General features: G+C 47.1%; 2 protein-coding genes across 3 annotated transcripts in view; one reads left to right on the top strand and one right to left on the bottom strand.

Annotated features, from left to right (window-relative positions):
* The window catches only part of GRK5 (G protein-coupled receptor kinase 5), a 169,744-nt gene extending 160,314 nt beyond the window's left edge, over positions 1 to 9,430 (bottom strand). Inside the window, exon 1 of one of the 2 annotated variants that reach the window (XM_055796566.1) lies at positions 9,120 to 9,430. Coding sequence is in view for 1 of the 2 variants with exons in the window: in XM_005229750.4 (XP_005229807.3) it covers positions 9,120 to 9,171 (52 nt within the window). In the remaining variant the exon portion in view is untranslated. The remainder of the gene's footprint in view (positions 1 to 9,119) is intronic. The other variant, XM_005229750.4, reaches the window with a different exon arrangement.
* A 7,665-nt stretch (positions 9,431 to 17,095) lies between these two features.
* Positions 17,096 to 22,974, top strand: PRDX3 (peroxiredoxin 3). The gene is made up of 7 exons (XM_055813756.1): positions 17,096 to 17,242; positions 17,317 to 17,383; positions 17,565 to 17,706; positions 18,483 to 18,618; positions 20,391 to 20,494; positions 21,505 to 21,670; positions 22,169 to 22,974. The coding sequence occupies exons 1-7, from the start codon at positions 17,207 to 17,209 to the stop codon at positions 22,220 to 22,222; spliced, it is 705 nt and encodes a 234-aa protein (XP_055669731.1). The 5' UTR covers positions 17,096 to 17,206; the 3' UTR covers positions 22,223 to 22,974.
* Positions 22,975 to 23,583: the final 609 nt, after the last annotated feature.

Here is a 23,583-nt window from a genome sequence, read left to right as displayed (position 1 = left end):
ATCTTCCCTTTGTTTCTGGATCTCCTCTCCTTCTAGCTGCATTTCTCTCCCCCCACCCCCACCCCCTTTTTTTTTTTTTTTTTTTTTTTTTACTTTTTTCACAAGACTAGATTCTCCATCAGTGCCTTCTGCAGATGCTGCCAAGTGAACACAACTGTAACGTCACACAGAGTTTCTCCGTTCTCCTGGCAGGTAGTCCCTTTCCTGGGACATGCTAGATGGCTAGACAGAATGGAGGGAGCATGCTCAGTCAGGCAGAGTCTACAGCTGTCATTGTAAATAAAGACTTCCTGCAGAATCATGAAGGTCTCCCATAGCATGTGCATGGGGAGGAAGGGAAAAAAAAATATAAACCCCAAAAGAACAGTTTCAGTCACTTTAGTCTGTGTGACAAGGCTTCTATATAAACACTGACCAAAGAACAACCAAGGATAATATGAGAGAAAATACATAAAGCCTTAGATATGTCCAGTAAACTGACATTTAATCCAATCTAATTAAGTGTGTTTTAAACATGACATCAAAGACTTCTCAAATTCAAAGGTGGTGTCAGAAACAGAGGATAAGGAAAATAAACTATAAAGATTAGAAAAGCCAGAAGAATAAAATGTCGGCGTTTTGGTCTAGAAAATTTTAGACAGAGAGAGGAAACAACCATCTGAATTTATTCACTGGAAGAATGATGCTAGGAAAAGGAGGATGGTCCAGGAGCATTGGGAGCTGGTAAACAGCATGCCAGAAGTCACCGTGCTACATGCCCACACAAGGTAGAGATTGGATCTTTGAGCAGTTCAGCAAAAGTAGTATTGTACCAAAAATCAGGTAACTTCTAGAACTTGTAACATAACCTCAGCCCACCAGGAAAAGCCAAGCTCATAGTGAAATCATGCATTCAATGGGACCCAAGAGAACACTCAACCAATGCAAAGATAGCTGCTACTGCTTATTAACTGCCTCTTCGACATCCCCAGGGCAGCAGAGAGCTCCACCAGCACCCTCACCGATGGAAATTGCTCAGAAATACCCTCAGGTACCTTCTTGGGTACCGCCTCTCCCCCAGGACCCCTCCTGTCCAACCCGCTCTTCCAGCTGGTGTTGGGGTGGGCCAGGGTGAGGACCAAATGCAACCAGGCCAGCTCTGTCCCTAGGCACATCTCCTTGGAACCCGCTGCTGGGAGCAAACTGGTCCCAAGCACTGACTGGCACAACATTTGAGGTGCACCATCCAAGCTGGCATGCTGGAAGAAGGAAAGAACAAAACCTGTTAAACTTGGCAAGATTATAACTGATGATAAAACAGAAAGTACCTGGAGAATGAGAACCGTACAAAAGGGATTAGAGGGGTAAGGAGATGAAAGTAAGGAAAATTTAACCAGGAAAGTCAAGTTTTCTTGGACTGCAAAAACCTTCTCAACAGATAGACCCATAAATGGAGTCACTTTTATACCATAACTGTTTCAAACCTTACAAGGTCTGTGGAGGACACGGGACAAGATGACGTAGCAGGCCTTTACCGATGGCTGTGGGTACTTTGTTTCACTCCAGTTATCTCAGTGCAGTTTTACCGACACGCAGCACCGCAGCAGCGAGAGCCAGCTGACCCTGAGCACAAACAAGCTGCATCCCCAGCCACCAAGCAGCCCCCCCATGAAGCCCATGAGACTACTCATCCATAGTAAACACACCTCTCGGTGCTGGAAATGACGGATATACACATTATCCAGCCTTCGCTGTAGCACTGAGAAGTTAGTGTAAATAACTATTTTCATCCTACAGTGCAGACAGCCGCCCTTCCTTCATTAATATTATTTGCATTCTTCACTCCCGGGTCCAAACTGAGTCTCAAGTACTTGTGTGCATTTCTACTTCTTTTAGCCTGCCCTTCTTCCCTCAATAAATGCTTGTGACAGTTTCTTCAACTATATCTGAAGAGATACTATATGAACTAAAGCAGCTGAGCCAGTATTACAGACTTCACAGCCTCATCCATCTTCCCCCTCACCTGTGTTCTGTTCCATCCTTTCATTTTAACAGGCAAATCTATGGATATATTTTTTCCAAAATTAAGTGAAATACCTATCATCTTTGCAATATTTTCTTTAGAATGTTTACTTTAATTTTGCTTTCACTGTCTAATCTTTCTCATGAAGCAGTATGCATTTCTAAATCTTCCAAGCAAAATAATTACAAAGATAATCCAGCTGAGTGTAATCAAACTGCAGGGTTCTTTATTTTCCTGGCTTTTAATTTAATTTCAGATCCTGTGGTCTTAAAGAAATATTAGGATTATATCATCTTGTTATTGTTTAATTATGTGCCTGTAAAAACAAGGAGCAGTCAATTCTCTCCTTGCCCACTGCACACAGAAAACTCATACAGCATATAGAATGTTTTTGAAATAGAGATCCAGGGGAAGAGCTCACAGATGAGCATGAATTAGGTCCTTAGCTCCTATTTTCACTGAGAAAAAAAAAGTATAGAAGGGTAGTATTTCATATCCAGAACTCTTGTTTATTCGGTTGGATTTGACTAATATTTTGTAAAGACAGTCACTACTTTGATAAAATCATTTGCTTTTAAACTTTTTCAATGCACCGATACGGATCCTGATGAGATTTTGTGGATATTTTAGGCATGGCAGTAGTCCCATTGACTTTAGCACCACTACCTGCACTTTAAAATTAGAGCCTCAGTAGCTTTCTTCGGATCAATACAAACCAGAAGTCATCCACAGAGTAACGCTGGTGTAAAAAATAGTATAGGAGAAGAATCGGCTACATGCCCAAATACATACGGTCAGCCAAGCAATAAAAATACAATTTCTGTCTCTACATAGGCAGGAGGACTCTGCCTGCATCCTGGCAGTCGGCTTTGGGATTTATGAGGATCAGAGCACATCTCTATTAATCAAGTCTGAATACATGACTGGGGTTTCAGGCCCTTCACTGCAAGCATCAAAGTCCTCAGCATGCAGATGTTCATCTTCTGAGTTGGGGAAAGATCATTAGCAAATCGTAGCTAGCAAAGCAGTACCTGGAAAAAGAGCTCATCTTGCAAGAAGAATGAAACGATGCGGGGGTGGGTTTTTTTTGGTTGAGAGGTGTTTTTTTCCCCTTCCCCAGTAGTATCCCACTGTACTGTCCCCACATATAAAGGAAAAGGGAAGCCAGGTCAGCCACCAACCAGGTATAACACACCCCCAGTGCCTAGAAACAGCAATTCCTCTTTAATGTTGCATTCCTCTTTAGCCTTTTCCTCTTCATTGCCCTCAAAATGGGGCAGTGCACAGCCACCCACCAACGCGCCGGTGACAAAGGCACAGACACCTGGGGCAGGGCCCGGCCCAGGGCAAGACCAGGGTTGGGGCTTTCGCTCTGGAGCTGCTTACCACAAAGACACTTGCATTCGCTCGGTCCACGCACTGCTGGGCTGGTAACGCTCTCATCAGAGCATCCCCAAAACCACCTCCCTCAGTCACTTTTATCTAATCTACCTCAGGATAGTCTTGATACAAAAAGCTAGATACAGCCACAAAATTATGCCTGCATCTTGTATAAACACTGAAAATTCTTTTCTGAGTGGACAATTTCAGCAACACCAAGTTAAAACCTTCTCAGCATGGAAAGTATTGATAACAAGGGCAGGCGGTCTCTTTGTGACTTTATTATTTTGCACCAGAGGAAAGCAATCACATGAGATTAATGGAGCAGGTGCACGAAGCTCTATTCAAGCCTCCATAGTCCCCACTTGTTCTAGAAGTTTTGCTAGCTAATAGCTTCTGTGTGTTAACCGCCTCAGAGTCCATCGCAGCTCAACACTAAGTATTTTTTTTTAAATGCCTACAAACTCAACAAACTAGGTAGCAATCAGGCCATAGCATCCCAGTTCCACAGCAACAACACACACAGGGGGCACAGTCCTCTCTTCAGTAGCAAAGCCCGAGTGGAAGAGCTCTTGGTTTCCCCAGCACTGCCACATCGCAAGACCTACTGCCCATGACTGCAACCTGGCATAGTCAGCCACCTGCAGGACCCCAGAATAACAGAGTGCCCACCAAGGGCACAGCTGCAGTGGCTCTAACTTGCTCTGCATCAGCCCTGCTATAAAAAAAAAAACAAACCAACAAAACAAAACCACCACAGAAACAGATTTCAAGCCAGTTCTACAGACACACACATGCTCACTCTAAGCCAGGTACGGCAACAGAGATAAGTCCCTTCTGTAAAAGGAGAACTTGAAGTCATACAGACTTATACGTTCCTTTCAAAGGCTTGAAGAATCCTGGTTTCTGAATTTCCTTAATTAAAATATAATTAAATATTCTGGACTCTTCTGGATATTTTTTTCCCCTGAAAGAAATGGTTAAGCTTGAAAAGGAATCTCATTTTTCAAAAACTACTGCTTAAAAGCACCCTGTTGCATCTGAAGTAATGGCCGATTCCATTCTTGAAAATTTTTTTAAGCTATTGCGGTGGTGAGAGCTTCTCTTGAACTCCAAAAAGAAAGCTAAACTGAGTCACTGCAGGCAAGCTTCCTCTGCTTACAGAGACAACATTTTCCTTACAAAGTACTTTTTTTTTTTATTTATTCAAGAGATAGAGGACAGGACCTTAGTTTCTGCATTCAATGCACTGGTTAATGAAGTTGCTGCAGTTAAGTTGCAATAATCATGTTCTCCATGGGGTTTTGGCTGTCACTATAGTCACCTTCTTTCCTTCAAAATATGCTTTTCATTGTTCTACTGCCCTTTTTCCAATTGCTCTGCAGCCAAGTTCTTGGAAAGCAATCACACTTCTTGTTTAGGATTTATTACTAGTCTTTTGCCAATAAGGACATGCACAAATCTCTCCTGTGATCATCCTGCAAAAGCAAGCTAAAAATACAGTAATTTATGAATAGGCACATTTTGCATGTTATACAGCATCAGTGTGCACTCCTCAAAAATTTGTGAGTTATATAAAAGAATGTTGCCCCTTTTGGCCAGGCTGATCAAAGGCTCTGCTTGGGGGCCATAAATAAGATTATTTTAGAGTTCCAGTGCACCTAAAAAGGGAAGAGGGGGGAGGGAATAAAAAAAAGAATGCATCTGTACTGTGTTTTAGTGGTTGAAGGCATTTTTTTTCTCCTTTTACCAAGTTTGTAACGGTAAACTTTGCACTTTAAAAACCCCAGGTCTGAGAAAAACAATAGTTTGTTGTCCAAATCGGCTGTTTTAAAATTAATAATTGCAATGACTAATTTAGTCATCACTAAAACTTTACAGTGGTGGGAACTGTCTGTTTGTTTGTACAAATTTTTAAAGGATTTTGCAATTTCAGAGTCAAGTTGTAGTTGGGTTTTGAAGCTCATGCACATACAAGCAGCATGTAACATGAGGGAAGACTGATCTTACGGCTAGGAAGGAATGGATCATGAGGAAGAGTATCTAGGTAATCACCACACCTTGGTCACGTTTATCTGACCATATTGTTTGGTTTTCATACCAACACCACAGTTTAATCATCAACTTCTCTGAAAGACTAGTCTTTTATCAGCTGATTGCTTTTGACAGGAAGGGATAGATTCACAACTCTCTGGATGCGCTTTAAAGTTTCTCTGGGTTAGGGTTGTTAAAATTCCTCTGAAATGCTGGGAGACCCAATCCTCAGTCTCTCCTGGACCCCTCCATCATCTCCTTGGTTCTTATTATGTCCTCTTTCAAACAACCTTAAACTGGGAAGATTAGCGGGGATCCGTTTGCCAACCGGGATTTGCTGCTAGCAGTGCCATGTATCTCCATCGCTAATGGCTGGATGGTTCTGTGGCTCAGATGCGACTGCTGAGGCTCAGAAACAAGGCGGCTAATGAAAAGATCCAGATAAATGTTTCAGTACCTCATAATCTGGGGTTCTTATTCAACCCAAAATGACTGCAATTGTTATTATTTTGCTTTTCTTTTTATGACTCTCATCTTTCTTGTCTTCCCTTCCGTGCTTGTTCTTTTCCCCAGGCAATACGAGATAGCCCCAAATACCTATTTGGCTCCTATAATTAAACCAGATGAATTTTCTCTTCACTCCTAAAAGGGACTAGTGATTTGTGAAATGGGATTTTGCATCCAAGAAATGAGAAATAATAATTGAGGGAAAAGCATACATTTATTCTTAATAAATCATAACTGAACTTTCAAATGCAAGAAATCTCCATTTTTTACATGTTCAGACTAGCAGACTTCTGAGTATAACAAGTAATTTATGTGTAATTTTGCATCAAAAAAGTTCATATTCTGCAAAAAGATGAAGATCTGAAATTTATTTTCTGTTCAATGTGAACTGCATTTACTCTTTTTGTTGCACTAATAAGATTGCTCACGTATCACATGGCATCAGTTAATTCTGGGTGTGCTTCCCATTGTAATCATCAGGACGCGAGTGCAAGTATTCCTTTAACAGTTATAAAACTTGCCTCCTGGAATTTCAGCTAAAAAGTTCACTTTGCATCGGCAGTTGCTTTAGTACAACTTAGTCACAAAGGAAACACAAGGGACCACAGAAAAAACGCTACCAAGGCCAAAGCAAATGAGTTGCAAAATTTAAACCAATATTTGCTAGAAAACGTTTGTGGTGGTCACTCAGCCCTGCTTCTGAGTCCCTTACAAAAGTCCTCACCGCTGGACTGAACATCGTGGGTCTACCCAACCCCTCCTTTGAAACGAATCTGAAATGTCTCTTTTGCTACTGATACCAGGTTTGTGTTCCCCTCGCAGCTTTTACTAACATTTGCAGAGTGGATCCCATAATTTTCCTTCTTCTGACATTAAGCACCACATTGCAGGCACCAGCCACCATGTAATTGAGCTATTACAGCTTTTACTTTTGACTTAACAAGTGGAAACACACATGCATGTACTTGGCTTTGGCTACATGTTCACCCAGCTAAATCTACTGATGGAGTCTGCAAGACCTAGAACAAACTCATTTTTAGACACCATAATCCTCAATATATTAATTTGCTTTTACTCTTGGTCCTCCATATGCTGTCTGTCTTCTTCCTCTGCAATGACATCCACCTACATTGCTCCCTGCAAATTTTAAAAACACTTTTCTCCCTGCAGCTTGCAATGATAACTAGAATGTAGGAAGATATGCAATGTGGGCATGACACTTGTGGCTCTTACGTCAAGTACATAACGTGCCCTTTGTTCTTCATTTGAAAAAATTACACACACCCTCCAATAAAGCTTTAACAATAAATAAGCACCAGCCTCCCCCAAAAAATGTTGCTGGAGCTTCATACATGGTTAAGAGAAAAGTTGAAATACAGTTTGGAATAAATCTTGATAAAGCTCTGCCACTCAGCTTATAGCTAACAGCTTCTTTAATAAGACTTTAACACAATAAAACAACATTACTGTTACTGTCTTGCTGAGGATGGTAGAAAAAGACCATAAAACTGAGTGGCCCATTTAAAATTACTTGCAAAATATTGGCTCTCTGAAAACAACACACAATAACTGTAATTAGTACCAGTCCTTTAAAGCATTTCTGGTCTACTGAAATCTAAACCAGTATTGTATTGCTGGTAGCAACAACTGCATCCTAAACAATATTAAGAATGACAGCAGAAAATAAAAATCCGCCATCAGAAGTCAGAAAGTTATAATTCACTGATCTGCTGAATGGAATAACACCTTTGCCCTTATTATTTATAGAGCTTTTTTGGGGAGGCTCTCAGGACTTTACTCTTCAGCTAAGCCCCACAAGTTCAACAGCCCATGAGTTATATAAACATCATTTTACAATTTGAACTGTTTTCCAGCAAAAGGATCGCTCCAGGGAGGGCTAATTGAATGATCGCTTTCACAAAACTAACATCCCTTTGCTCGTACTTGCAGAGCTCCCCAGCGCCCAGCCCCGCGGTCCCCAGCCCCGCGGTCCCCAGCCCCGCGGTCCCCAGCCCCGCGGTCCCCAGCCCCGCGGTCCCCAGCCCCGCGGTCCCCAGCCCCGCGAGCAGGATGCGACCACTGGAAAACCGGCTGCAGGTTGCACCGCACCCCGGGGCGCCCAGCCTAGGCGGTGCTCTCAGGGAACCGAGCCTGGACAAAAGCCCTGGGAAAACGTCGCCTTTGAAACTAAGCGCGTAAATAAGTACCGACGTAAACCCGGGCTGCCACCGGCAGACAGCGATCGCGTCTTGGCAGCGATGCTGCAGCCCCGAGACGTGTTGCTTGTGCGTGGCGCTCATCCTCCGGCCGGGAAGGATGCGCCCCAGCCCCCGGGGCCAACCACAGCCCCCGGCCCCCAGCCCCGCCGTGCGTCCCGGGGGACCCCCCGCGCACCCCCCGCGCGGACAGAGGGACCCGCGTCCCCTCCCGCCGCGGGGGAAGGTTGGGGTGAGGGGGCGCCCCGCCAGTGCTGGCGGTTATCGGGATTCGGCTTTGCGGGGTCTGGGGGGAGGGAGGGATGTTCCCGAGAGCCGCGGCCGGTATCCCAGCGCGGTCCCAAGGCGCACTGAGCCCGGCGGCTCCGGCCCCAGCATCTCCCCGAGCATCCAGCTGCCCGGCGAGCCCCCGGGGCACCCGCCAGTGGGGAGCTGAGCCCCCGGCCCCTCTGGCCGGCTCCGGCTGGGGCCGAACCCCCTCCCCACAACGGGCATGTTTGCAGCAACATGATATCACCTAATAACGCCGAATAAGGCAATGACGGTACGTTGGAGCGATCCGACCTCGCCGGTCTCGCCACACGGCGCGGAAAGCTATTTGCAGATTTGCTAAGCCCTTTTGAATGAATGCATCTGCAGCTGACCTTTAACAATAGACGCTGAAATAGCACAATCTGTGGGACCAGATTTGGGGGGGAAGGGGGGGGGGGGGGGGAGGAAGAGATGGGTGAATATTGTAATCTCTGCAATCTCATTCACTTCCTTTCCCAAACACCCGCACACCGGGGGGGAAAAGCGGTATTTTTCCTGTCCACCGGGGCTCTGTCTCAAACAAGCCGTTCCCAGCGGCGGCGCGGCCACATGGCACCCCGAAAGCCGGTGGCGGCGGGACCGGCGCGCACCCCGCGGGCATCGCTCCGCGGAGGGGCGACTGCGACAAGGATGCTCCGGCCCCCCCTCCTCTCCCGGCGCTCTCTCACCTTCCCTGGCTTTCAGCAAGACGGTGTTGGCAACGATGTTTTCCAGCTCCATTGACGAGCTCGGGCAGCGTAGGCAGGCAGCGGCACTGCAGCAGGACGTCACTCCCGAGGTGCGGAGTCTCCGGGCGACCACCCGCCTCCTGCCCCTAGCGCGTTATCCCGCCGTGCATGGCCCCCGCCTCCCTGCCCTGCCCTCGCCTCCGCGCTGCCGGGCGCAGCCGGCGCTCCCCGCGCTATCTGCTCCCGCGGCGCCTCGCCCCGCTACTCCATCCTCCGCCCCGCGGGCTCCCCACCGGTTTGAGAGCTCGGGCGCTCCTGCCTCCCTCCCCCGGGGGTGTGGCACCGCGGAGCGGCCCCGCAGCCCCGCGCAGGCGCCATCCCCGCCGCCGGCTCCGCGGGGCCGGGCACGCCGGGACGTGTAGTCCTGGGGCGGCCCCGCCGCACCTGGCGCCGGCCCCGCGCCCGCGCAGCGAGCCCCGCGGGAGGGGCGCGCAGCCCGCCGCGGGGGGGGGGGGGGGGGGACCGCGGGGGGGCGGGGGGCCTGGAGCGGAGCGGCCCGGGCGGGGGGCTCGGGGCGGCGGGGGGCCGTGGGGCGATGCGCGGGGCGATGCGCGGGGCGATGCGCGGGGCGATGCGCGGGGCTCCCTGCGGCGCGGCCCCGACGGCGGCAGCGCGGCACGGCGCAGCCCTGGTACCGGGCGCCACCCCGCGGCGGCGGCCCCGGCACGGGACCCCCAGGGCTCCCCGGCCCCGCCCGAGGCACCCCTGCCCGGAGTCCCCGGCCCGGGACCCCCGGGGCTCCGTGCTGGTCACCGCCTCACAGGCGCTCGCAGCCGGCGGAGGAGCCCCCCGACAGCCAGCAGCCTCCATCCTCTGCCCTGCGCTGCACGCCCTGCTCCGGGGCTGGAGGCACCAGCTTCTCGCCTTGCTGGAGAGCTTCAAAAGTCCCCGAGGGAATCCCATCTTTTCTGCCACACCATTGGGTTTGGTTTGGTTTGGGTTTTTTTATCCTGGGAAGCAGTTGCGTGAGACATCAACCACTTGTGGAAAGTTTGTGAATTTTAAGCACTAGATTACAACGTAAATTCTCTTCTGTCTATATAGGACAGACGCTCCTGTCAGCGTTATTGTGATTTTCCTGGCAATGGGGTAGATCGATTCAGCAGGTCAAGCAAAGAAAGAAAAATAAAAACAACCCATTACTCTCGCTAACACTCTTCCCCATCTGTATTTGCATTGATTAAATCCACATAAAGCAAATCAAATTAACATGCATCTTCTTGTAAGTGGAGCACAGACACTACTTTTTCCTCTTTTTTTTTTTTTTCATTTTACCAATCATATTTCTTTCTACAGCCATGCAGAAATTACTTGCAATAGCAGAACTTGTAGTCTGCCTAGAACACGTTTTTCTGAATATAGGAAATAAATGAGAAATCCATTTAATGAATAATACCCTGGGCATTAGGATGAAATGGCTATAATATGTGCCTTTTGTACCCAGTTAAGCACCAAAAATTAGAACTTTGGAAGTTACTGTGTGTAGCAGGTGGCACTACTGTGTACAGTCTTCCTTGTCCTCTCTCCTATCACTTCGGAAAACGTTCACCCTCCAGAAGCCGTGCCATGTTGTGGTTACTTTCTTTGTAATGCCAAGTTCTATACGCAGCTGTAAAGTACCGGAAGATTTTTCTCTGATTAAATAATTCTTAAGGGAAAAATTGCTTCCTGGAAACCAGAGCCTTAGCATGGAGATGAGGTTCCTAAGGAGTGTCTGCCCTGCTTGTTGTTTGACCACTTCTGCGCAACAACTGATGCTCGCTTGTAAACAGAGCAAATTATACTCAGGTTATAAATGCGTTTCACATCCCTGCCCAGCCTTCTGCTGATGGGCATCACAAGGACAACACCAGCATCACAACATGGCTGATATTGGAAGACACAGTTACATACTTCTATTACATACAATGTTTTTAATGCTACAAGCAACTTCTCTCTCCAAAGGAAAAGTGAACACACATGCCTTAGTCCCCATTTTGTAAAGCAGCACGCACAGCAGCAGCAAGCTTGTGACAGCAGTGGGCTCCCAGTGCGCTTGCCACATCTCAGCATGAGGCTGTTCAGTGGGGAGGCATTTGCCTTAGTGGGAGACTCCACAGGGAGCACTGACTGTGTTTGGTGTGTAACTTTCACACAGGTGCCTGAATGAAGAGGGCTGATCTTGAAGCTCTTAAGTTTAAGTCACACTTGGAAATCAGCACGTGCACTCAACGACTCTGCTGCTCCTCTTCTATGTGTACCCCTATATACACAGTCATCTGCAGTACCACCCTGTGGGACAGAAGCACGACTCTGACATGCTGGTGCCCTGTATACTTGTGAACATTTATTTAAATTCTTTAAAAGGTACATAGATTTATCAGAAGAGTTACAACAGATCTATACAGTGTTCACAAATGCCATGAGGCTACCTGGTGTTCACGAACGGTGCAGCTCCGAAGCACTTCATGTTCCTGGCAAGCAAAGGCGCAGTTACCGTCCCTTCAGAAACACGGGCAGAAACTGAACAGAGTGTTGTGCTGCTGCCAGAGTGGTTATTTCAACTAAGCTGGATGACTTTCCATTAAAGTGGACTAGGAGCAGTCACGTAACTTAAACATGGCTGAGTGCAGGGAGTGGAAAGCTGAGCTCTGCTACTGGCCTGCTGAGATTGCGCAATAACACGTTTGCCTTAGTTACACATCTACATGGAGAGCAGCAATTCTGACTTCACTTTTACTGGTAAGAACAATGGAGTGGGTTTCCTTAAGGATTCTTACAGCATTTAACAAAATAAAACTCGTTTCCGATAAATCTGAGTCAATGTGGTGCACTTGGACATGGAACGAGGTGTGTTCACTAGCACAACGCCCTACTTTGAAGACAATCAGTCCTCACTGCATCTCTCTTTTCTACTACATTTTTTTCAAGCCTGAATTTACCACTGATAACACAAGAATGGTCTGCTTCAGCACAGACCTCAGATGGATGGCCTCTTTCAAGGATGTGACTCCCCATGGGCTGCCAGGACAAGTGCCACTGCACAGACCTACTTGCCTCAAAGTCCATCAGCTGGTCTTTGCAAAACCCACTGCAGCATTTGGAGTCTTACCTCTGGAATTAGCTGCTGGTATCTTCATTTTTGTGTCGCCTGGAACACCTGGTTCACAAAACCAAGACAATATAAGGAAGAGGTAGATTTATTTATATCCATTTTCTCTTGTGACAACACAGTCCTTTAATTTCAAGGTATGACCACATCTGATTTAATGGAGCAGTCAGGTGCTCTGTGAGCAAGGAAGAAACAGGAGACCTGTGAGTCTGTTCCACAGCATATCTTATTCTATTCACTGTTGTAAACTCTGGTGCTGAAATATTCGAGCATGGACTTGAAGACAGGATGGCAGGGAAGGAATACAGGTCTTTTTTGCTGGCCTAAAGATCCTGATTCAGCGCTTGCTGGGAGAAAGGAGAAAATTTAGTCTAAATTATAAGCAGAAGCAGCCAATTGTGGAATGGGTGGAAAAAACAAAAAAAAAGAAGAGGCTACCAAAAAACAGGCTCTGAAAAACATGCTTAATGTGTTTGGTTGTTCTGCTTTTAAATGAAACATCTTCATCCAAAATCATTCAGGAAAGGCTCAGAAAGAAACCTTTTTGCGTGCTGAACATCAGGATAAAGCAGGGCTGGCAGCCATCTTTCCTGTATGGGAAAAGAGAGGTTTGTAAATGAAACGCCAACACTGTGCGAGACCCAAATGCATCAGTTTAATAAGAATAGGAAAGCAGCAAGGCAGAGTGTGATATTCTGAGCCACTGTAAGGGATGAGTCATCGCCAGGGTGGGCTCATGCAGCTCCCAGCCAGAAACACAGCAACAACACACCCAGTTTTATCCTGCCACCAGAGAAAAACCACCTGGCCTCAGTACGGCTTGCTTGAAATGTCAGGATAAGACCCCCAGTGAACCAGATATCCAAAAGGCTCTTGCCTGTACTTATCAATGGGAACCATACCCTAACAGCACCTATCTCCTAAATCCATGTTATAATACACAATTAATACAGTAAAGCCTGCTAACGATTAGCTCTAAGCTGGGTTGGGTTCGGAATTGCTTCTGAAACTTAGTCCTACAAACCGGCAAATTCTTTCGCCTCCTGCTCGGAATCGGCAGGTGGGAGCACACAGGCCTGTGTGAACGCGTTTGCAGGCAGCTGTAACCTCTTACAGAGCCCCTTTGTGTAAGGACAGAGGCTGCCATCTACCAACAGCCATGGGGTGATGCATCTTGTTGTCTAAACCAAACTTTTTGCTTTGGCTTAGATAAAAAAGTTTATGCCTCTGTTGTTTCTTTCCATTTCCAAGCTTTTTTTTTTCCTCCCCTCTCTCCCCAGTTATCTATTTCCTCAAGGTAGAGGACAAATGATTGTTACAGCATTTGAGCACATGGAATAAAATAACCTTCTAGAAGATGAGCAGATTTTATTTTTTAAACAGGCAGATGTATGCATCTCATACTCTGCACACAATCTGCCATTCAATGACCCATGCCAGCAGACCTGATTTGGGATTTGCTTACCCCTTTCATCAAGTTCAGGGAGAAGCAGCTACTTTTTCGCTCATATTCTGTTGTGTTAATGATGTTCTATGAAAGAGCTCTTTAACTCTCACAAAACAGTAATGGTAGCACCACACAAGCATTATCTAGCACTTTTTATCAACAGACCTCAAATTTTCTCACCAGAAAGACATATTTAATTATTCCCAGATAGGAAAAGAGAGGCACAGACTCAGAGCAGACAGGTAAGTATTCTAACCAAAAATAAAATTTCCATCTCCCGTTACCTGTTCAAGTGCCTTATCCACTGCTCTGCACCTTGTAAAGATACAAACCTCTCCACAGCCTGCTGAAATCCCTGGAGAGTCTTTCACCCACTTCAGATGTCTCAATTTGAATCAGGCTCAAAGATTCTAATCCTTCACATGCAAACATGTCCGTGCACTGCTGAGCTCGCGCTGCACCGGTGTGAACAAGCACTCCCTCACTGCGGTATGAGTGAGGCTGGGACCTGTCCAGCCAGGAAAAAGCCTGTGACAGACAGCAAAGCAGACAACCACGCTATCTGGAAAAGGATGCACATATGGTATCACCCAGCAGATTTATTTTGAACTTTGAATGGCAAGAAGAACCGTGTTTAGCAGCTACTGTATCCTGTGCCAGAGCCAGAGCTGAGGAACAAGGAACAACTCTTTTGCCAGGTGCACTTTGGCAGTGACAAGGTCCATCTTCAAACTGTAGGGATGCCCAGTAAAAAGCAAAATGGAAAATAAACCCCCTGTTAAATGGCAGTAGTTCAAGCTCTTGCCCAGTGGTCCGAGAAGCTGAATTACGCTGCCTTCATAACAAAGCATGAGCAATATTTCCCCACCTGCAAGCCAAGTGTTTAAACAAAGAGTTTTACACAAATAAAACTTTCCGGGGAGGGGGGAAGGACACAGTTTGAGAATACATCCACTTAGAAGTCGTGGGTGAGACAACCATCCTCAGGAAATCCTAGCAACAGCCCTTTTCTGGCTGCCACAATAGGGCTCCCACAGCTGAGGGAAAGGAGCCGCTGTGGCCCAGCAGTCCCTGGGCGCACAATTTGGTGCCCAGCCATGGGGGACTCAGCTGGGCGAGCACATCTCTCCGTTCCATTCCACAGGGCTGTCCAGGGAATCAGCCGAGGTAATGGCTGATGGTTCTCTGCTACTCTTCACCGACAGTTACTGCTCTGCTGGTGTCCCAGGCTCAGCTCCGCTGCTCACCACTCCGCTGGCAGCCCTCAGCTGTGGCACAAAGACCTCCCAAACCTCTGCTGCAGGCACGTCTCGACCACCTCTCCTTCCCTCTCCATCGCCAAGGCTGCAGGCTACAGTATAGCACACCCACACTTTGAAACACATTAGAAACACATGTTTTCTAATGCACAAATAGTTTACACACTTCCACTTTTAGGTTTTCAGGGGTTTTTAAGCAAGAATGCCCCTAACTTTTAGGTGAAAGACATGCAAATAAGCTGAGTAGCTCAGCTAGCTGGCCCCCCTTGCTCTGCTAGTGACCTTCCCAGCAGAGTCCTCATCCAGCTGGCACTTTCAAGCAGCCCTGGTTCATCAGCAAGAGTCAAAACTGAACTCTCTCCCACACCTTCAGGTTTCCCTTAATGAAGCACTAATGAGAAGCAAAGGGTAAGCAAGTGTCCTTGACTCAGGACCTGCTAGTTCACTGACCCAGCATTGTGCTTGCACACACATACACACACAGATGCTGAATGCACACTTAGAGCTTCTTAGGGGGTGTTTTGCCCTGAAGGGAACAACTTCAAAATCAAAAGCAATAGTGATTCTATTTAAATTCAAGGAAATCAGTGGATGCAGTGAGAAGTGAGACTACTATGTGGGTAAACGCCATGCTGCAGTATCTGTATACTTTAGTGTTCACATTTTCTTCACTCTCTTCTCACCATGGCTATAGGAAGAATTCATCGCTTGCACCCTTGTGCAGAACAACTCCATCTTCATCACAAGCCCAGCCAGCCATGCAGTACCCCTGTGCACATATGAGTAAGTAACATTATTCTGGATGCTCTACTTGGAACTGCAGGTTTTGAGATTATTGGAGCCACGTTTCCAGCTGTTATTGGCTACATCAGGATTAATAAATACAGGAGTGCTACAGAAAGGTATCAGTGACTGAAACTAGTGGTGATGTTAAATGCTCAGAAAGGTCTTGGTGTGCTTTTGGACAACACTGACTAACACTGCCCCAAACAGTGCCTGGGCATAGTGGGGAGTTAATACTGGCTAGTGAGTGACCCTAACAGGCTGATTGCACACAACCGCCCTCCTTTGAAGGCTCACAGTTTAGTATTACAGAGGTGACCAGACCATGCCAGCTGGATCACCACCAGGAGTAAGTTTGCTGATTTGTTCAGAAGTACAGATTCAGCATCCATTGAGCTCATCCCAGGGGCCTGGGAGGTAGCTGACATTGCACTGGCTGCCTTTGGCCCCAGATGCTGACGGCTGAGCTTACCCTGCCGCGAAGCCAGCCAGGCTTCTCTCTAGGCACAAGGTGGGATCTCCCCTTCGTAAAAGCCCGTGACTATTTATAAACACTAATGTTAAAACAGAAATTACCGAAACCCAGAAGCGAACCCGGGTTCAACTCGATTTGACTGTTTAGACGAAGAAACGCACAAAAAGATGCTAAGAAAAGCAGACTTTTAGAAAGCGTTTTTCAGCACTGCGGGTCGCGCACGCCGCCGAGGCGCCAGCCCAGCGCCGGGCTCGGCCGCTGCCACCGCCCGGGGCTGAGCCGAACCGGCTGAGGAAAACCCCGTGCTGCTCCACGGACTGTTAAAGCATCTCCTTGGGCTTGAGCTGGGGGGCCCTGGGCTGCGACAGCTGGCTCTCCGAGACGCCCAGCTTCAGGGGGAGGCTGACCCGTACCAGGCGTGCTGCCCCAGGCTGCGCACCCCCCCACCAGCCGCAGCCTGCAGCGGGGGCCGTGGCTCCCCGCCCGCCCGCGGAGCTGCCGCGCAGCCCGGCTGCTCTGACTGGGGCCGGGCCGTGCCCAGCGGCGCTCGGTGCCGCCGGCAGAGCGGGGCCGGGCCCGCGGGAGCCGCCCGCACACACCGCCCGCTGCCCGCAACGCTGCCGGCGAGCGGCCGTCGCTGCCTGCGGGGGGGGCGAAGCCACGGCTTCGGCCTGCAAAGCTCAGAGCCGAGAGGCGCTCAGCAGGCACACGGCTATCGCGCCGCAACCTGCTGGTCGTGACTGAACAACGATAAATGAAGCGAGTTCAAAGCAGCCAGAAGGCGTTTGGAAGCTCTATACGCGGCCGGCTCCCGAGCGCCACCCGCGCTGCCGTCAGCCGCCGGGCTCAGCCCGGAGAACGCGCCGCCCCGCTCCGAGCCGCTCAACGGCGGGAAAGAGGCCGGGCCCGGCCCTCCCGGCGGCGCCCAGGGCGGCCCCGCTCCGCCCCGTCCCCCCCGCCGCCGCGCTCAACATGGCCGCCGCGCTGGGAAGGCTCCTGCGGGCCGCGGTGAGTGAGCGGCCCTCCCCGGCTGCCCCCGGCCGCAGCCCCCGCGGCTCTGACCCTCCCTGTTCCCCCCGCAGGTGCCCGCCGCCGGGAGGAGGCTGACGGCGCGGCCCTTGCCCTGCGCTCGCCGCCAGTTCAGCCTGGGTGAGTGCGGGGAGGCCGGCGGGGCCGCGGGCATGCCTCGGGGCCTGGGCCGGGCGGCGGGAGCGGCTCCAGCGGCCTGCGGGGGCCGGGCGGCTGCGGCCGGCGGGAGGCGGCGGCCCGGCCCGGGGCTCGGCGGGGCGGCCCTTGGCGGCACGGCCCGCAGCGTGCTCTCTCCCCGCAGGCGCTCGGCTGCTTGCTCCCGCGGTCACGCAGCACGCCCCGTTTTTTAAGGGAACGGCGGTTGTTAACGGCGAGTTCAAGGAGCTGAGCCTCGATGATTTCAAGGGGAAGTACCTCGTCCTCTTCTTCTACCCCCTGGACTTGTGAGTTTGGGTGTCTCTCCTTTCAGATGGGCCTCCTGCCTTGCTGAAGGTCACCAGAGGCTGCACATCGTTGCTGGCCGAAGCGGCCGGTTTTGCGTTATTTGGGCAGGCCTTGCACGGCAGGGGTGGCCGGCCCTTGAGCGTGAGTGTTAAGACTTGGGGGTAAATGGCCGCTGTGTTTGAAAGCAACGGGTCCGGTGGCTGGAGAGCATCTTCTAGCTGCCGGGACTGCTTCAGGAGGTAGACGTGGCCATGCAGGTGTGGTTCCTCATGCAGCCAGATGCTGGGGCGAGGGCATTGCCTTGCAGTTCAGGGTTGCCTTGGGAGACTCCCTCCTTTTAAGCAGCAGGGCCAGCAGAATTGCAGCTGTAGGCAGCTCTGAGAGAAAAGCTGAACAGATGGGGCTGAGCCTGTCCGGGAGACTTGACTCACCAAGTGTGTCCTGGTGTATGCAGGCATGTGGGGGAGGATTTAACCTGCAGTCCTTTCTGCTATAGTTTCCAAAGACTGTCTAGAGAGTATCTAGCAGAGACGGTTTCTCCAGCTCTGCGAAGAATCTGTCTAGAACTGAGAGTTGAAAACTAGTGTGCCAGCTGGGTGGCTGTGGCTGTTGCTTTGAGATGGACTGAAACTGATCTTGAGTGGGAAACGTTAAAATTACAAAGCTAAAGAAAACACCCTGCTGCATTAGTGCCTAGAAACAGACATGAGAGTCTTTTCTAAATTCCCTGGAAAGATTGCAGAATCATTAAAGCCTTTTCTCTCTTCCCACCCAGCACCTTTGTCTGCCCCACAGAAATTGTGGCTTTCAGCAACAAAGCAAATGAATTTAATGATGTGAATTGTAAAGTGGTGGCAGTTTCTGTGGATTCTCATTTTTGTCATCTGGCCTGGATAAATACCCCACGAAAGGTATGAATTGAGCAGCTGTTTGGGGCTTTTGCTGCTGGTTTGTTCTCTCTTCACAAGAGCTCCTGAGAAGAAAAGTTGAATAAAAAATCGTGCAAACACCAATTTCAATAGACTGCTTAAAGTGATATCTGAAATGATTTAACTTTTACATCTAATGACATAATTCTGACCTCAGTCTTTTGTTTTCTTGCTCTTTTCCTTAATAATTTAGGGTTTTTTTTTTAATCTTTGTTTTGCTCTCTTATTAGTCTTGTAGGTTACGTCATGTCCTCATATGTTTATCTCAAAAGACAAATATTCAGCATACCTGTCGCTGTGCTAAGCTGCTTGTTGCAGCCAGTGGTTTGTGTGCACCATCACAGAAAACGAACAGCAGCTGTTTAGTCACTATTGTTAACCAATACCTAATGGTCATGGCTTCAGCATGGAAGCAGAACCACCAGTTTATTGGAGCACTTGTATTATTAACTCTTGCTTGCTAAACTGGCTCCACTTGGTCAATACAAATGGAGGTCCTCAGCTTTCTTCAGGGAAAGTAAGTGATAAAGATGGCCTTTTACTGGCAAGGACCCTCTTTCAGATGTAATATAAAATTATATGGTTTTGATCACATAAAGCATCTCAGTAGTTTGGTTAGCTGTAGAGAATCGGAGGTGTCACAAGAAAGTGCAGAAGTGCCTGTGCCATCAGTCATGGCCCACATGGTGGTGTGGGCAGCAGTGTGCAGCAGTGCCGGCAGACTGGCGTGCCTGCAGCCCTGCCCTTGTAACGTACAGGGCAGGGAGGAGTTTGCTAGAGGTAATACAGCTTGGCTGAGCCTGTCCGTACTTAACTTTCTGCATGCTTTGTTCAAAGCTCTGGAATGTGATTGTGGACTTTCACCACTTTACGCCAAAGCTGTTCAGCATATGCCAGTCAGGCATACTGCTCTGGGCACATATAGCAGAATGCCCTGCAAAGGGTGGAAAGAGTTCTGTGGTGTTGCAAACAGGAAACTGACACCTGAGAAGCTAAGGCCTTGGTTTCTCCAACATAGTACGAGAGCTCTGTTGCAGGCAAGCATTTGCAGGATCAGGGTCTGAGTGACTGAGATTACACAATGATTCACTGCTGCTGCCAGGAATAGGAAAGCTAACAAATTCCAGGTTTATTTCAAGGATAGAAAGCTTATCTCTCTTGCAGCTCTCAGTATGTTGCAAAACTGAAAGAAATCTTGGTTGACTCTCTAAACAATATTTAAATTGATTGGGGGGGAGATAAAAAAATAATATGTGCACTAAATAGAGCAGCAGAATTCTTGACACACCTAGTTTGGCTGTTCGAAGATTTGGGTTTTGTCTGCTTGTAGTATGCAGGTTGGTTTTCCCTTCCCTGCCCACTGTGTTAATCTTCTTTAGTTTTGCACTTAAATATGCAGTAGACATTTTTGTATTCAAAGCTCTTGAATAGCGTACAAGGGAAACCTTTCTGAAGATTTATGACTGTTGTCATAGGTAGCCTTTTACCACCAAAATAAGCAATTCTAAAATGCTGAGTGCCAAAGAAGGTTTTCATGTTCCAGAGAAACCAAATGTTCCTGACTTTTTAAAAAAGACAAACAAACCAACCCAAAACCAAATAAACAACAGCCCCCACCTGTGGTTCCTTTCATGGAGCAAATGGCACACCTGTTTTGTTGTTAGTGTACCCTCAAGAGCACAGAATTCAGCAGCTTTAAGAAGGATAATCCTAGAAAATGTTTTAACAAAATGGAATCTTACTCTGTTCTCTAGAGTGGCGGTTTGGGCAAAATGAATATTCCGATTCTGTCGGACCTCACAAAACAAATCTCCCGTGATTATGGTGTGCTGCTAGAAGGACCTGGCATAGCACTAAGGTAACGCACAATTGCTCAAGACTCTGTTATGACATAACCCAGTCTAAACCAACATGAGCCATGCTGTCCCCTCCTGCAGGGGAAACTGGAAGGATCAAATGAAGACTGTAAGATGTTTTCTGCAGAACTTCTGCTGGATCCCACCCTAGGAAAAGGGTACATGGGCATTTAAGTTGAGAATGGTTCCAGGCCCCTCTCAGAATGCATGCAGGGGAAAGCCAGCTCTTCTGCTCTGAGTGAGTGGGAGAACTCCATGTCGCTAAGGAAAACAAGAGTACGATAGAAGAGCATTTTACAGTATTTTTTATGTATTTCACACTTTAGGTCTGTCCCTTTGTTGTTGTCCTTTCTTCTTAAGGGAGGAGACTGCCTTAACTTCGGTGTGGGAAATTTCTAAAGTAGTTGTCTTAGAGACCACTATAGTCAATCCTGTATTTATTTAGAATAAAAAGATTGACATTCTCCACCATGGGAATACTTACTAAAAGCAAGTAGTGGTCCCTGAGAAAAAATGGATTGGGTAGGAGTCTTTGGAGATTTTTGGTTCCTGATTTCTTTGGATCAGGAAATTCTGACATTTTTTCTGTTGATAAGTTAATTAGTATGGTAAGACTGGGACTTGGGTTTTCACAAATGTTTATACGCAACAGATTTTAATTTAGTAGTATTACTTATTACGTAAGTAACTCAACAGATATTCTTATCAAAGACACGGGAAGGATGCCAACAATCAACTTGGAAATACAGGTGGAATGAGAAATGATACCTTTGTTATACATCTGTCTTAAGAGTCTTTTGCATATTTTGTAATTTCACAATACCATACCAGTTGACTTGGTTTGTGGCTTTTGATCATGCCACTAACAAACAATGTATCAAACTCTGTGTTGCTCCTCCTAACTCTGGTACGTGCATCTAAGAATAACTACCTTGCTGAAATAGTACATCCACTTTCTTCTGTTTGGTCTTGAAATGTGATTTGCGTTTACTAAATTATTGCTCAATTACAGAGGTCTCTTCATCATCGATCCAAATGGGATCATCAAGCATCTAAGTATCAATGATCTCCCCGTTGGTCGTAGTGTGGAAGAGACCCTCCGCTTGGTGAAAGCATTCCAGTATGTGGAAACACATGGAGAGGTTTGCCCAGCAAACTGGACTCCAGACTCCCCTACAGTAAGTGTTTGCTAAATGTCGTTTTTCTAAGTATAGACACTGGCACATTTGTGCATGTCTGAAGGGCTGAGACCTACTTGAACGTGAGGTGCTTGACTGAATCTGTGCCTGTTGTCTAAATCTGAGACTTTCATTGGCTGGACCAATCCAGCCTGTCTGTATGTAAAAGTGTGATTTCTGCAAAGAAAGTCACTGATTTTCTTTTAGGAGACACAAATTTGATTTAAAACTCTAAATTTGACTTCCACTCTCCACCGGTTGTCCTCACATTTTTTTAACTTATTTAATGCCCTGCTTGATATTTGGCAGGAAAAATGTGTTATATGCTTAAAACTTGCAAGCAGGATCTTGTATATCACTTAGGCTTCAACCAAGTGCAGAGACAGAAATGACCTGTTTTTTTTATATAGTATGCATGGTTTTTCTTGGATAAAGTGTCAAATCTGTAATTTTATCTTAGTTACAGCATATAGTAACTAAACTTTCTTTTCTTGACAGATAAAACCAACCCCAGAAGCTTCTAAAGAATATTTTGAGAAAGTGCATAAATAAACATGCAAATATGTGGGCAAAACTCTTTAGTTACCATAAACTGAAGACATTAGGAAAGCAGCTGTGATTATTAGAAAAAATCAAATCAAAGTTCTCATTTTCTCATGTTTAAGAAGAAATTAAATGCTGAAATACTTACTGACTGCCTTGTCTTGTTTTACAAAGAAGGGTAAAAATTAAGGCCTTTCCCCCTGCCACCTTTTTTTGTGGTTTGGGGTTTTTTTTTCCCAATTTGATGTCATGAATTTCTGTGACGACTATTCTTTCTGAATACAACAAGTACACAAAATACAGTTGTCTTCCCCTGGGTTTTTCCTCTTTCCCTAACTAGTTTTGGACCAGAAAGTTCCCGTTTTCTTTTCCCACATGAAAAATTAAATTTGGTAACAGAAGTTTGAAACAATGGGGACAATGCAGAAAATAAAGAGTTTTGATACATGGTTTGTTTTCAATGAATTTCCCAAAGGAAGAGATGAATGTAACAAGTAAAAAATAAAAAATTTCCCTGGTTTTGTGTGTAAATGCACTGTAACTTGAATGTAAATACATGCCATTTTAATCCAGCATATAGTCAAAGATTCAGTGCAGCTATATATACAGGAGCGTTAAAGAACTTTCCTTGTGAATGGAGCTTAAGGACAAGCCTTCGTCATTGAAAGCATTGCTTATTTGCTTTGATCTGTCTGTTGTACTGCTTGAAAACCATGTAGCATATCTCTAGCTATAATAAAAGATCTTACCATTGACCAGCAGCAAGTATATTGCTTTGCTTTTCTTTTGCTTTTCCCCTCAAAGATTCCCTCTGTTCTGAAGAGGTTGGATAAGTTGCATTGCCTTAGAAACTCTCTTGTGTACTTTTGTTTGCAGCAAGCAGTTAACAGCCGTCACTGCCTTTGTGTGTGCACTGCAGTGAGCAGGCCACAGACAGTAAGTAGCAGGTGTGCTACTGAAGGGCCAGATAAATCAATACAATACTGAATGGGTTTGTATTTTTCATCTTCTGCCTTTTTGAGCAGGGAAAAGGACTTAAGATAAACAGAAGCACAAGGGAGCCACCTTGGCAAAGTGGCTGTTGTGTCCTAAGTTACCTTTGTAACAGGGTATCAACACTGCAATGTAAGTGAAAAGATGAAAAAATGAGCCTGATGTGTGGTGCCCAGTGATACTCCAGGTTTCAGTACTTGCAAATCTCTTTTCAGTCCCAATGTTTTAGTTCCGTTTTGTGTAAATCCACTAGTATCCATGCAGTTTTTCCAATAAACCTGCTCTGGACCTATAGTACATGAAGTTAAACCCCTGTGCAGCTCAGTAATGCAAAACAACACACTAGTGGTGTTGGTGGCAGCTGTTTGTGCCTGTGA

Source organism: Falco peregrinus, chromosome 1, assembly GCF_023634155.1.
Source record: "Falco peregrinus isolate bFalPer1 chromosome 1, bFalPer1.pri, whole genome shotgun sequence".
Lineage (NCBI taxonomy): Eukaryota > Metazoa > Chordata > Aves > Falconiformes > Falconidae > Falco > Falco peregrinus.
This window is presented reverse-complemented; position numbering and strand designations above follow the sequence as displayed.